Raw genomic sequence first — 14,989 nt, forward strand, 5'->3', positions numbered from 1 at the left:
TTCAGATGTTACTCGTAGCAACCAACCAACTTTGCTTGCTCAATTCGCATAGTTTATACTTTATGGCATCTTGCTATTTATTTGTGCTCAAGCATAACGCTGAAAGGTATGTGAAGCATACAGTAATAATATCCAAGTTACAAGGATAAAGAAATGGATACACACGTTCGTCAAAATATTCCCTTGCCAATATTTTTGCAAAGTGAACCAACAAAGTCACCTTCAAGACATCAAGTAGAATTTTCAATGTCTTTGGTGAACAAGAAAGTGGTAAATTTTAAATCCCAACAAGTTTGGGTTAGTATTTCAAAGCTGAGTCAGAGAATTGATAAAGTATAGCATTCTTAATGGGTAAATTGTTATACTTATACATCATCTACTGTGAATGTGATTCATGTGTTTCTTTATATACCTTACAGTTTATTACATGTATGTATGTGTATATATATATACATATTTGCCTGTAAAATTTAAAGCTCCTAATATATACTTCTACCTATTTCTATTTCCTATTATGGACAAAAGTTCTGTAATTGCCATTCCAATCATATACCATGTAGCTGCTGCCAGGGTACACTGCAACCAAGAGCTGTTAACAATTTGCAGAGCTAGAGAACCAGCTACATGTTGTTGCAGTTTACTTGTTGACTCAACTGTGTGCATTTGAACTGTAACCACTGCAGTCAATGCAGTAATTATTGGTAATCCCCATCTGATAGGGCTATTTTGATTATCATATGTTTCATGATCACTTTCATTTGTTTTTTTCTGTCCTGTGGTCGTAACTGAAGGCTTTTCAAGTGGGGTTGGAGTAGTTGTACTTCTAGTTGAAGATGGAAGAGCATGAGTTGATGGAGTCCAATACTCCTCAGGATGAATGAAATTTAATGGGGTTTGATGTTTGGTCCTTGTCCTATCTCGTACTTTCTTCCTTGCAACCGCGTCTCTGAGCTTGCTGATATCAGGTTCAGGCAATTTATTTACAACTCTTGTCATGCCTTTTTCTGATTTTGATGAGCTACTACTTGATCTAGGTGTTTGCCAGTATAACCAATTGGAAATTGATCTTATTGCCTGAATTGCTGACATTCTTGATTCTCTTTGGAGGTCTGTTTCCTGAATGAGATGTTAACTACTTAATCCATGAAGTAGAGAATGAGTGGGGAATACAACACAAGCATTGAAGATTTAGCATAATGAAGACACATTCTTATGACCATTCTTACTTTCTATGATAGTACTGCATTACATGTCAAACTAACCTTAGAACACTTATTAGCCTTTTCCATTGCTTCCTGGAATCTAGTCTGAAATTTCTCCACATCTACAAATATATTAGAGACACGAGCACCGGCTGTGTGAGCTGCACCTACTCTTACATTGCCACGTGGCTGCTTGGACATCAAGAACTCCAAAGCTGCAAGGTTGGACCTCTCAACAACCCTATTTTATTCCAAAGAAGAAGAAGAATGGTCGTTAACAAGAACTAAAATGAAAAGGGGAGAACCGTGATTTAAAAATTCCTGACCAACACAATTATCATGTTTGTCCCTAAGTCACAATTCTTCCAAAGAATAATGGCTACTCTTTAATGTCTATTCAACAATTGCTGCTTGCAAACTGCTTGCAAATTACAAATGTGAAATAGGTGAAAGCAAAGATCTTGCTTTACAAAACAATTCAACTATAAAGTAGAGATATTGTAAGTTGTAACTTTCTTCTTGATTTGAAACAAGAAATTTCACTCATACAAGAGAGAGAATGGCTGCAACATGGCAGATTATTCTAAGATAAAAAGGAAAGAGAACTTCCATGAAATTGGGGAAGAAATAATCTTTTAAATAAAATCAAAGTGAACAAACAAAAAATTAGCAAATAGAGGAATACCAGTATGAATCCAAAAGAATGTCGTATTCTCAAATAACTAAAAAATGAAGGCTATCTATAAATTTTCAAGCACTGTGGTCCAACCAATGTAACATTACTTCTAAGATTGCAGTCCAAAGAGAACCATTCTAACCTGGTTACTTGGAGAACTCCTTAATCAATCAACATCATCTCTAATTTGTGCACAAAAATCAACATTTAATGGATCAAAGTTAAATCCAGGAGAATCTTAGCCGAACAAATATGATTGGTAAGAAGTTAACTAGATCAATGGATCCAGTACTTTATATGCAATAAGCTTCATATTTGCTGTCTAAATTCCGAAACAATTTTGTAAGTCTCTGTGTAGCTAAGCTGTAAATAATTTAAAATTTCAAAAATAGTTGTTAATAGAAGCATAGTAAAAAGTTGGCAGACAATAAAGATAAAAAAAAAAAAGCAGCAAAAAATATACTTGAAACAAAATAAGGAATTATCAACATTGTATAGAACCAAAATAAGAATTATCAAGCAGATCCAACTTTCATTATATAGCTACTTTCTCATTCATAACATTTTCTCATCCCTGATGCTATCTGCAGGAAAATTGCACAACCATTTCCTAGCAAAGATGATAAATTCAGATAACAATTGCCAACACCTATACATCAGTATTGTAAGCTCAAATTCTTGAACAAACCATCAGCTAATCATCAGCTAATTAGGTTACCCCTCTCCCAATCTCCCATTTTGGGAAGAAAGGTTATAACTCAATCCTCTGAAGTTCTTTGCAACTCAACAAAGATACTAGAAACAAGCTAGTAGTTCTTATAATTAGAAGTATCAAAATTGGAGGAGAGAGCGGTAATGGGGCCTTCCATGCTAGATTAGAATTTTAAGAAATTTAACTTTAAGATAGTATAACCTGAAGGTGTGCAACAATTTACCACATAATATGACTCTATATATTATGGTAATAACTAGAATATTGCACGATATAAATCACAACAAATAAGGTATTGATTATGTAACAATTAAAAAATAGTTATAATGATTCCCATCTTGATCCAGAATGGTATATATACACACACTTACGAAATGCAATTGACAGGACAAGATTCTATTGCCTCATCAATTTTGTTTGGGGAATCAGCCCACTGAGAAACAACCCTTGCTCTTCCATAAACTGATTCAACAGCAAAAGTCTTTTCAGCTAACAAAGCACATTTCAGGCAACCAACACATTTGATTTCATCAACAAATATTGCCCGCTGCTCACTTTCTGACCCACACCAGACCGAGTATATGGGTCTGCCAGTGAAGCCTTTGAATTCTGAACTTTTTGCTTGCTCCTGCACAACATCAACATTTTCTCAAATTAAGCAATATCAACATAAAAAAAATGAATTGACAATTAATTTCCCTTAAAACATTATGCAAAAACATAGATTCACTGACACGCTCCCAGTTCAAACGCAAATTTTCATTATTTTCTGTTTTTCTTTGTCTTATTAAACAAGCAGCATATTCATCTCATGACCCAAATACTATTTTGTAATCATAGACTAGAAATTGGACTAAGTCCCAATTTGGATAAACTCCTGAACAAACACTTAAAAGGAAAAAAATAAAATAAAATGAATCAAACTTCTGGTATAAGTTAAGATTAACCGATAGCCAGAGTTTAATTCCTATATACTCATGCGGTTAACCAATCAGGAATTATGTTAGATATGACTTTCATGGTAATTGTTGTAAGAATCAACAAAATTTCCTTACATCTCAATTTATGATAAGATGATAGATTAAAAGCACTTCACACTACACAGACTATTTAATTACTCTTAACCATATGCACCTTAACTTTCTCAAAAGATAATTTCTGACTTCTCTATAAACACTTACAAATTTAAGAGAAACTAACATAATAACTTTAGAAAAGTCTTAAGCTTGTACAATTAAACAGCTCTCATTAGAAGCTCATCCAAACTAATCCTAAAACTTGAATTGGGTAGAACAAATCAACAGTCATAGAAACACAAATGATGAGTTGGCATTCGGCAACCACATCATAACATGAGATGAGTAATGAGTTGTTTCTATTGGAATGTTCACAAGAAGAAAAGCATAGAATTTGAGGGAATTGAAGCAAAAGAAAGAAAGAAGAAAGATTAAATTAAAAATAACCTTATCATAGGCAAGGCGTGCATTTGGGTCAGAGAGAATGGAATAAGCTTCGTTGAGTATGATAGCCATGTCATGGCCAGCAGGGCCAGCAATGTCAGGGTGGCAGCGCTTCTGAAGAGAGCGATACGCCACTTTGACCTGTGACTGATCACAAGAGCTGTCAATGCCCAGAAGGTCATACAAGTCAAAGTCCATCATGGTTGATGATGATAATGCCTTGCATGTGAGAGTGGAGGTGGAGGCATTGGACTTAGAGAAACACTTGTTGTGGAGGTTTGAAGGGTGAAATCCAAGTGGTTTTTTGATGATGTAGGAAGGAAGACATGCAGATGCAATAGTTGCCTTGTTGTTGATGATGGAATAATGAGTGTAAGAGGAAGAAGCTAAGGGAAAAAGATAAGACATCATCGTATCATATGGTAGAGTTTGATCACGTTCGGCTCCTATATAATTCTATGACCCACAACACAACAATGATGCAAGATATTTTGCATTCTCACATCACTTTTCCTGAAAACGATGCAAGATACTTATGCTACCTAATTCTTCAACTATATGATACAAGGCGTTAGGGAAAGCGTGTAGAATTAAAATATTATGAAAAATGCTATCAGTTTCCTTAAGAAATTTCAATGTAAAATTATTCTTTTTTTTTGGAAAACATAGCTAGGTCACTCCTTTGTGATTTTTAATACAATTTCAATACTTAAAATTTTCTATTTAATGATTCGTTACCCGGTGTGTGGACACTAGTCAGCAGGGTCTAAATTTTATATATCCTATCCGAATATGAGTTAGAATTTTTTAAGAGTTTTACATGAGTGTTTTTAATTTTTTTTCCCTTTATATCTTATGTCTTTCAATATATGTTTTTCATCTTTATTTTTATATTAAATTTCAATATTGTTTTCTAAAATATTATCAATAACTAAAAACAATCCTGTAAAACGTTTATCATAAATATAAAATATAATATTTATATATTTAAAAATATTTATTTATTATATAAAATATGTTAAAATTATATTTGAGGATATCTATCATAATACAGCAAGCTGCTGTCAGATGTTAGTTTGGTATGAACATGCAAAAAAATTGGGAACTTGATCTGATAAGTGTTCAACACTTTGACCCTATCATGTAGTGGTCTCAAACTCAGAGAGTCACTGATCCAATTAGTTTTAATTTGTTAAGTACGTGTACTGTACTCTATGGTTCAGTTTTGGGGTGGAGTTAAGGAGATGTCCGAAGCGAGGCACTGCAAAATCGCCATGCTTGTGGACTTCGCCGGTACCAACCATACATACCGTTTGAATACACACGCTGTGAAAGTTTGTGAAACGGGTTAAATAATAAATACCACCTTTATTCATTTATAATCAAAGTTTAATGATTAGTATTTAAATGAGAGTATAACTGCATAAGGATTAAGTTACATCAAGTATCTTAGCACTGGCCAATTCGAACATCTCCAACACAAATTTCCTTATTTTAAGATTAGTTGCTAAGATTTTTTTTACCATTTAGGTTGCTTAAAATTAAATTTTATTATTTTTATAGACAATAATTATTTATGATTAAAAATATATTTTCTTGTCTTAATTAAAATAATTAAACTAAATTTTTTTATTAATACAAAAATAATTATGTATATATATATATAAAAGGAAAACAACTTATGGAGTTTAACACACAATATAATGCTTGTTCTGATATCGAGTTACTTAAACTTATCAATAGAAATCGGGCAATGTTTTGCTTACTATCTAATATTTCACAAAGATGAAATTAAAGAATTAAAAAATAATATTTAATTAAACTTTGGATGGCTAATGGATTCATTCCATTTAATGGAATGCTAGATGTTGAAAATGTTGGTGATCATGTGTGGAATGAAGTAAATTGGAGATCATTTTTTCAGGATCTTAAAATAAATGAATTTGTCAAATGAAATAAATTGGAGATCGTTTTTTCAGGATCTTAAAACAAATGAATTTGTCAAAGTTACAAGTTTTATGATGCATGATCTTGTTCATGATATTTGATAATTGTGGTGCATATGTTCATTTAAATTATAAATAACATTACAATTATCTATTTTATCTGAATTTTTGCTTTAGTTTAGTCTCAATTTAATTAGGAAATAGAGTTTTATAAAATCTTAGACAATAAAAAAAATTTAATCCTTTTCTCTTAGTTTCTATTCTTTTGTCAAAGTTTTGGAGCATCCAAGATGTCATTCAGGATATCTTGCCCAAAAAGAGTAATTGTGCATATTAAAACTTGTTTTATGATTTGATTATCCAAGTTTCAATTCTTTATTTTTATTGTCATTAAAAAAATGCTTGAAAACTAAGTTTTGAATAAAGCATCTTATGAATGTCTCATCTAGGGATGAGGAGGGAATGATTTGTTAGGATCATTAGTGATCAATCATACAAACATGTAGATTTAAATGTGGGAAATGAATTAATTAATTCAACCTAAGCTTATAATAAATAACATAATGCATATGTTCTTGTACTTTTAAAACAATTAAGAGAGGTTAATGTAAAAGGATAAAAAAAATGACAAATGCTAGCGGCACTCCCACTCTCTATCTAATATCATTTTGACCTCTCTTCACGTTGTTAGAGTTTATTGGAAATAACTGGTAAATAGTGCTTCTCATTTAATATAATTATATAAGACCTGAAAAATAATTAATTTATATATTTGTTCACAAATTTTAAAATGTTGTGTCGGTGATCGTAAAAAAAGGAGGAAATCAAGGAAAAAGTTGCAAGTGTATAAATATTGGATACAATATAATGTGATACCGAAGAAGGGTATCACAAAACTGGTTTCCTGGCAGTTACAAAAATATGCTGTTTCAGTTTTGTTAATGGTCCCTTCACAACCAATTCATCAAACGTATACATAATAACATAACATACTCAATTCTTGGATTCACACAAATTCAACCTTTTTGCGTGCATGCAAGTAAAAGGTAAAAAATAGATATGAACAGGAAAAGGAAAAGAGTCTCTGGCATGGCATGCGTGCATATGCATTCAAAAAGATGAGTGTTATCTTTATTTCGGGATCACTAAGTTTACATTCATATGTGTAATTAATTTCAGTGGCAGATTCAGGAATACAAGTTTATAGTCCCCCCGCCCCCCACCTTCTTTTTGTGGTGTTTTGAAGATCTTCCTGAATAAAAGTTAATGCAATCGCTTTCCGTTACTTTGCCTGTTCTATGCATTGGTTGCCTCTCATAAAGTTGGGTAGTGACGCGTTACGTATAAAGCAGTATTTGAAGTTGAAAATATTTGAGCACTGGTTGCAACAGTTCTTTGATGTTTTGCTTACTATTAGTTTCAATTCACTAACAACTTGAACATGCTTTAATATTCAAATTTAAAGTACTAATCATGAATTTGGCTTTATATACAGTGTATTTATGAAAATATACACAATCAATGGAGAATTTGTTTATCTGTAAGTACATTGATTTACATTCAGTTTGTCCCTAATGAAAACATTAATTGATCAATCCATCAAGGGAACTCTTGTTTCACTATGTGTAGCTAATTGCAAAAAAACTTTCTATGCAAAACAAAGTAAACTATACATGATATTTTCTCAACAATCTGAATGACAAAATAAAAATTATAATGATGCTTTTCATCACGTGCATACTCATCCATTTAATTTCTCCAAATTTGTTTTGTTAGTTTCATTGTTGCAATCTGGTAAATTTGTATAGTAATTATTGTCTAATTGCCTAATAACTATTAAATATATTTTAGGTTGGAGGAAAAGCCTCCAAGGGTGGAAGTTGGTGTCTCTGAAGAAGAATTTGATGCTAGTGATGCTTGATATATAAAAAGATCAAATAAAATGGGTGCACCAAAAGCTTCAAGATGTGGAAGAAGAACAACAACAATGACTGGTAAAAGTTCAATTACTCAGCGGACAGCGAGACATGGCTCACGCAAACCGAGAAAATTTGATTTAGCTGATCTAGAATGGACCAATACGATTCCCGAGTGTCCAACATACCACCCATCAGAGCATGAGTTTGAGCATCCTTTAGTTTATCTGCAGAAGATTGCACCTGAGGCTTCTGAATATGGTATTTGATAACTGGTTATAGATTTTTTTTCTTTTAATTACATGTAGTGCATCACTGTGTTGATGAGTTAAGGGATTCATCTGTCATTAAAATGTTTATACCAAGAATTCCCTTTGTATAAGAAATTGATGCAGAATATTGGTATGGTTTGTAAATAAGTTGGCATTTTTGCCATACAATGTACAATTGCTATAATGACATTTGATTATTCAGATGCTGATCAGTATAATCACTTTTATCTGGCAAATACAAATGCCGGGACTACTTTAGAAGTGAAGGAGGGGGGAAATGAGGGAAATTAGATGGAGAAAGAATTGCAGCACTCATTCATGTCTGATTTTCTTACATCCATTTTGTTTGTCCTCCTAAGCGTACTAGGGATGCTACTTAGTGTCTCTTCCAATTCTCCATGTACTTTCCTTTGGTCTTCTTTCTCAAAGTGTCCAAATCACAAATTAGAAGAAGGATTTATTTTAAACCAGAATAATTTGTTCAAACAGGAAAGAATTATCTACAATAGAACAAGTACTTACTGCATTTTTCTGTCTTTTTTTTACATGTATTCTAATAGTTTCATCCTCATATTTCAGGTATATGCAAAATTGTTTCTCCAATTGCAGCCTCTAACCCAGCTGCTTTTGTCTTAATGAAATAGAAAAAAGATTTCAAATTTGAAACAAATGTACAGCCTCTTCGTCTTTCTAAATGGATTGATGAAAAGGATATAATATCCTTCTCTCTGAGAGGCAGGTAAAACAATATCACGCTTTTAAGATTTTGTGCTACTTAATTTATGTAAAATAAAATGATTTTTGGTTGTCATTATTTCAACTAGAAAATATACATACCATGAATTTGAGGCTCTTGCAAACAAGGCTTTTTTCAGTAGATTTCATAGTTCAGGAGGTCTTCCTTCCTCATATGCGGAAAAGGAGTTCTGGCATGAGATGGGCTCTGGAGAGAGGGAAACAGTTGAGTATGGAGTCAATGTTGAAGGTAGTGCCTTTTCATGTGATCATAATGACAGACTTGGAACAAGCAAATGGAACTTGAAGTGTTTTTTTCAGACTTTATGCTGACTTCATTTCTTCTTAGTGTTTTCTTTTAACAACGGCACTCCGGCAACTGATTTTTGGTTGCCATACATTGCTTCTAAAAATGTAGAGTCTGCTATTAGAAGTTAATATATTGATTGTTATTTGCAGCAACATTCATTCATGCATGTATTTATTGTTTCATTAATATATTGCATTTGATTTCAGAATTTCTCACGGCTGCCACCATCCCTGTTACGTTTAGTCGACAGGGAAATTCCCGTAAGCAAGCAATTTTTGAAACCTAAGAAGAATTCAAAAGTTACAATTTTTACTTTCTAATTCCGATGCAAAATTTTAGGGAATAACTGATCCTATGCTTTACATTGGGATGCTGTTCAGTATGTTTGCATGGCATGTAGAAGATCATTATTTGTACAGGTATATCTAAGAACAATCTGCTTTTCCACTTCCTTAGCCATTGACCATTGTTAACTTCAAGTTGTCAGATCTTGATATATATTTATGTTTTCTTCACAGCATAAATTATCATCACTCAGGTGCAAATAAAACTTGGTATGGCGTGCCTGGTTATGCAGCCTCTCAATTTGAAAAGACTGTCTTACAACATGTGTACTCTAATAAGATCTTAACAAAACATGGAGACGATGGAGCTTTCAAGTTTCTTGCACAGAAAACAACCATGTTCCCACCAAATGTCATGTTACAACATGATGTGGCAGTTTACAAAGCTGTGCAGAAGCCAGGAGAGTTTATCATCACCTTTCCTAGAGCATATCATGCTGGATTTAGTCATGGTAATCTATCATTCTCTGTTAATTGTGAATTTGACTACACGTGTACAGTGACATACAAAATCTAGTTTTAGATATGCATTAGAGTTTAATTTTCAGGCATGGTCAGGGTAAGGATTTTTGTATTGTTAACCAATATCAGAAAACATTTGAAGTATAACCTTTAGAGTAATTATAAAAATCAACAAACTTATCAAACATGACAATTTATAATAAGATAACTTTGTAAAAATCTTTTATACTGTCAAGACATTCTAATTAAATTCTCTCAATTATTTGATTCTTTTTGTTGATCCTAGGTTTTAACTGTGGAGAAGCAGTAAACTTTGCTAATGGTGATTGGTTTCAACTTCGGGCTGCAGCTAGCAGGCGTTATGCACATCTCAGAAGGATGCCTTTAATTCCATATGAGGAACTTCTTTCTAAAGAGGCAATGCAGGTTTACAAGTCCTCAAGAGTCAGAAGTTCCAAGAAGAAGCCTGAAGACACAGCATCTTATCAAAGCTATTATACTGCCTTTCTTGCATCTTATGCAATCTTATAAGACCTCCCTCTTGCGACTGAACAGTTCAAGAAAGTTGCCGAGTTCTTCAAATACATCAGGTTCTCAGATATGCAGCCTTTGCCACAGGGATTGTTACGTAGCTTACGTGCTGTGCAAGTACTGCTTTTCTCATCCAATTTGTCTTTTCCATGGTATGACATGATTAATACATTCATTTTGAGAATTTTCATTTGAATTGCTTCACTTATTGATAGGTGGACATGCTTTCAGTTAATATGTAGATGTAGACTTCAAGATGATTTGAGACTTGTTTATTTCCAATTTGTTAGCAACAAGATGAATTGGGACTTACTGACATATGCTTTTTGCCTCTGCTAATTACACCATGCAGACATTGCACCACAGACTTGTTTTTATGTGGGAGAGACTATACTATTTTCAAAAGTAATGACATTTTCGCATTGGAAGAAGCAGCAAAATGTTTTCAACAGGGAAAAAATGTGTTGACAAATTCTCTCTATCAAGTATATTCTCCTTTAACAGAAATGATAGCAACAAAGATCCTGAGGTAAGTGAAATGTTAAACATGAAATTGGTAAAGGCATTTTGATGGATTGACAATGACACTTCTAAATCTTAAGCATACCTTTCTTTGCTTGCATCACGTATGTAATGCATTATTTTACTTATCTTCAGGTTGCTTATTTAAAGGTTTCTAATTTATTTCCATTTTTTGAAATTAAAACTGAAAGCAGAATAATCCTTGGCACAGAGAAAAAAGTGTAAGAGGAACTGCTAGTTCTCTTGGGGCAGCATCTAAACCGAAAACAAAAGTGGCTGACAGCATCAAGCACAGTGTTGAAAAGAATAAGTCAACAATGAAGCACTGGATAAACAATGGGCTTCCATGTGGGAAGGGTACCGAAAGGCCAGGAATCATTTATAACTTGAGAAAACGCAAATCAAAATTGATTTAGTTGTAGCAGTAACTTCTATGGGCAATTTCTAACAATTGAGTATGAAAAAATAAAAATAACATATTAACCTTCTTTACTCAATTCACAGGATAGCCGCTAGTCAGATTGAGACAGATTTCTCCTAATTCATGTGTTGAACATTATTTATTAAAAGTATCTTACCCTAGATTAGTTTAGCCTTTTCATTCTTTTTTATATAGTATTATTTCTGGAACTTGTTAAGGGAAGGCACAATATGTCGAAAAGATTGTCTTTGTTCTCAAACATATTGTTAATGTAACTTGTTTAACTTTTTTTAAACTCTTTTTTAGCATATAATGTTCATTGCTGTTAATGCGTCGAAAATATAACCAGCATTGAGGTTAACGTTACCAGCAATAACTAACTTCAAAAATCTCCAATTACAAATTAAAATATTTCTTAAGAATTAAGATATATTTTCGGTTCACAATAATGTTTCACTGTGGAGGTTTTTCATATATTTTTTAATCAACAGGCTAGTTCGAAAATCAGTTTACTATAAGAAAATTCCATTTCATTTCACAGGTGTTATGGGAGTAAACAATTTTTTTTTAGCCCCACATAATTTGTTCCATCTCCTTTTCCATTTTCTTTCACTTCTTCCCAATTCATCCTAAACAAATATAGTGTAAATGAAACGGACAACTTTGCCAAATTATGTTCTACTGTAATACCCCCTTCTACTAAAACAAAGATGATAGATATTTACATTATGAGCTAAGGCTTTACATTTTACATTCTTCAATAATCATTATGTGCTAAGGCTTTACAGTTTACATTCTTCCATAACAATTCTCATACACTGCCGATGCATTTGTAATTCAGCACTGAAAAACAATGTTAAAACTAATATGCAACAACGGCTAACAAAAACTTTCCTATTTTAAATCTAAAAGGCCTAAAAAGAAAACATGTTCTGACAAAATGTATTAGTTCAGTCTCAATCCAATAGTCAGACGAACACTTAATTTAATGTAAGTAATCCCAGTCAATCTAATTCTAGTTTGGAAATTGTTTGAACATATCAATTTTTTAAAAACAAACAGCTGAGGCAACTTGATCCCAGGTGCTCAAATGCCAGTGGGCCTTAACTTGGCCTATCTTTCAGTCCCCAGATCATGGACTCTCTTCTAAATTATATAAAGAAGAGAACAGCATAGAAAGCAAAAAAAAAGTCACTGACCAAGAAGAAGCAACTGTTAGACCAAATTCATACCAATGAAACATATAGGTCCATAGAATGCCCAGCATCAGCAAGCGATAGGCATAGACTAGAGGGCAACATAAGAACAGATAACTCGCTTTTGTCACATAACAGGACAAGAAAGCTCATAAAACTAAAGTTTCTGATTGGTATTTCATCCACAAGAATCAGACAATGGATTCAACTTAATAGAGACCCCACTAAGGTTCTCACAAATCGGTTAGAAGGTACTATAACTACAACTAACAAAAATCATGGCTGCACTGTGGCTTTACAGGTTGAGATGAAATCATACCGAAAGTAAACAAAGTTAATAACAAATGTCTTAAATATAAGAAGATGCCACACCATTTTACAGAGTATAGCAATGTAACTGAACAAAGAAAATAGATTATTGTTACAAAGCTAACTTTTCTTCCTATGGTACTAGCTAGTTCAATCAATATATGAAACACTTCAAAATAAAAGTTATAATTTGAAATGGATGATCATCCTTAAATTATCATGGGGCATTAAAATGAAGAAAAAAAACTGCAAGATTCCAAAGATGCATACTTGCATATCTGTTAATCCATATGAAAGTACAGTTGTATGCCACATCAGATGCACCAGAATCAATGTCCCAATAAGCTTGGGTCCCCTATATACTCTGCAATCTGTTCAAGTTTCACATTGAGCAGCTCATGGGTATCAGCATCCCTAACAATGGCAGTTTCCCGGTCAAAATCCCTCTCTGCCAGACTCCCGTAGACACCCTTGTATTTACCAGCCAACACAAGCACCGGTCCCCCACGTTTCGGTATCACTGTCTCGAGAACATCTTGTGACACTCCTTGAACAATCTCCCGGTTCTCATCCATAGATATATCACAAGTAGTAGGCCCAACAACATCCAGAACCTCCCCCTTCTTCAAATACAACCGCCCCCCTTTCAAATCCCGGCTAATCACCCTAACACGAATGTGACTTGTAAGCCAGGAAACCTTCCTATGATCCACCACTCTCCTCTCCTCTTTCCTACCAACATCAACTCTCTTCTCCTTTCTCCTATTAAGATCCCCTCTCTTCTCCTCCACCTCATCCCTACCGCGCTTACTCTTTGACACTTTATCCTCCTCGCTCTGAGTCTTCAACTCCTTCAATTTCCTCAAACACCTCTCTTCCTCCTTAGAACCCAATTCAGCAACATCACCAACCTTCACCTTCACCTTCACCTTCTCTCCACTCCTTGAAAGCTCCAAAACAAGATAATCATCCCCAATCCTAGACACAACACTACCCTTCAACCCAGAATCTCTTCCCCCAACAATCCTAACAACCTTCTCCTTCTTCTCCTTCTTCTTGTTGTCCTTCTCATTGTTGCTCAGAACGAGCGCGGCAGGAGCATCACCGACAAACCCTAATCCTTCCTTGGCAGTTCTCCGTTTGATCTCCACCACCTTCACGTCCTCCTTGGCGTTCCTCCCAATCCCCATTCCTTCCTTCCAGCCGTAGCCGGCGAGCAGTGCCGCGCCGTAACCCTCGACGGCGACATCCTTGAACTCCTCCATCCCCTGGTCCTCCGGCAGCCTCTCCAGATCGCTTTTCAGCTTCTGCAGCGCCGTGGCCTCCAGCGGAACTCGACGCCGTGGCGCGGCAGCATCACTGTCGTCTTTGTTGTTTCCTTCTGGATTATTGTCGGCACGGACGTTGAGGCCGTAGGAGATGTCGGATTCGGGTTGGTCCCCGTCGGTGTGGAGTTCGAAGGCGAGGGATTCGACGTCGGCGGCGGTGGGGAGGTGGAGATTCTTCATCTTCTTGAAGGGTTGCCATTGGTTTTGGATTGGGGGAATTAGGGTTTTGGGGACGGAGGTGGGAGCGGGTTTGGAAGGGTCGAATTCGGTGATGAGGTATTTGGTTCCGCCGGTGTCGTTTTGGGAGGTGGAATTGTCGTCGAAGGTGTTGGAGACGGCTTTGGGCTTCGAGTGGGGTTTGGATGATGGGACGGAGAAGGAGAGCTTCATGCTTTCAGTTCTTCTTTCACGAATCAAGAACAAGAACAAGAACATCAACTACTTCCCACCGAGACATCTGCAGAAAAACACAAAAGGGACAAATTTCACCCATCATCTATGGAAACTAAACTTTAGTAACTATTTATTTTAATTCTTTATCTTCTAAAATTGATATTTTTTATTTTTATCATTAGTTTGTATAATTATAATATTTTTAATTCTTATGATTTATATTTTAATTATTTTTTATTTTTATTATAAAAAAT

General features: G+C 34.5%; 2 protein-coding genes, 1 long non-coding RNA gene and 1 pseudogene across 3 annotated transcripts; 2 read left to right on the top strand and 2 right to left on the bottom strand.

Annotated features, from left to right (window-relative positions):
• Nucleotides 1-317: 317 nt before the first annotated feature.
• Nucleotides 318-4,473, bottom strand: LOC114419550 (chaperone protein dnaJ C76, chloroplastic-like). The gene is made up of 4 exons (XM_028385251.1): nucleotides 4,054-4,473; nucleotides 2,962-3,218; nucleotides 1,263-1,443; nucleotides 318-1,116 (listed from the first exon to the last, which is right to left on the bottom strand). Exons 1-4 carry the CDS (start codon nucleotides 4,459-4,461, stop codon nucleotides 493-495), a joined length of 1,470 nt encoding a protein of 489 aa, XP_028241052.1. The 5' UTR covers nucleotides 4,462-4,473; the 3' UTR covers nucleotides 318-492.
• LOC114419551 lies at nucleotides 826-2,325 on the top strand. The gene is made up of 2 exons (XR_003668265.1): nucleotides 826-965; nucleotides 1,340-2,325. It is a non-coding gene; the product is annotated as an uncharacterized LOC114419551 (long non-coding RNA).
• A 3,386-nt stretch (nucleotides 4,474-7,859) lies between the features above and the next one.
• Nucleotides 7,860-11,727, top strand: LOC114417748 (annotated as a pseudogene).
• A 1,303-nt stretch (nucleotides 11,728-13,030) lies between these two features.
• LOC114419553 (protein MOS2-like) lies at nucleotides 13,031-14,855 on the bottom strand. The gene has a single exon (XM_028385252.1). It carries the CDS (start codon nucleotides 14,775-14,777, stop codon nucleotides 13,344-13,346), a length of 1,434 nt encoding a protein of 477 aa, XP_028241053.1. The 5' UTR covers nucleotides 14,778-14,855; the 3' UTR covers nucleotides 13,031-13,343.
• Between the last annotated feature and the right edge of the window lie 134 nt (nucleotides 14,856-14,989).

Source organism: Glycine soja, chromosome 7, assembly GCF_004193775.1.
Source record: "Glycine soja cultivar W05 chromosome 7, ASM419377v2, whole genome shotgun sequence".
Classification (NCBI taxonomy): domain Eukaryota; kingdom Viridiplantae; phylum Streptophyta; class Magnoliopsida; order Fabales; family Fabaceae; genus Glycine; species Glycine soja.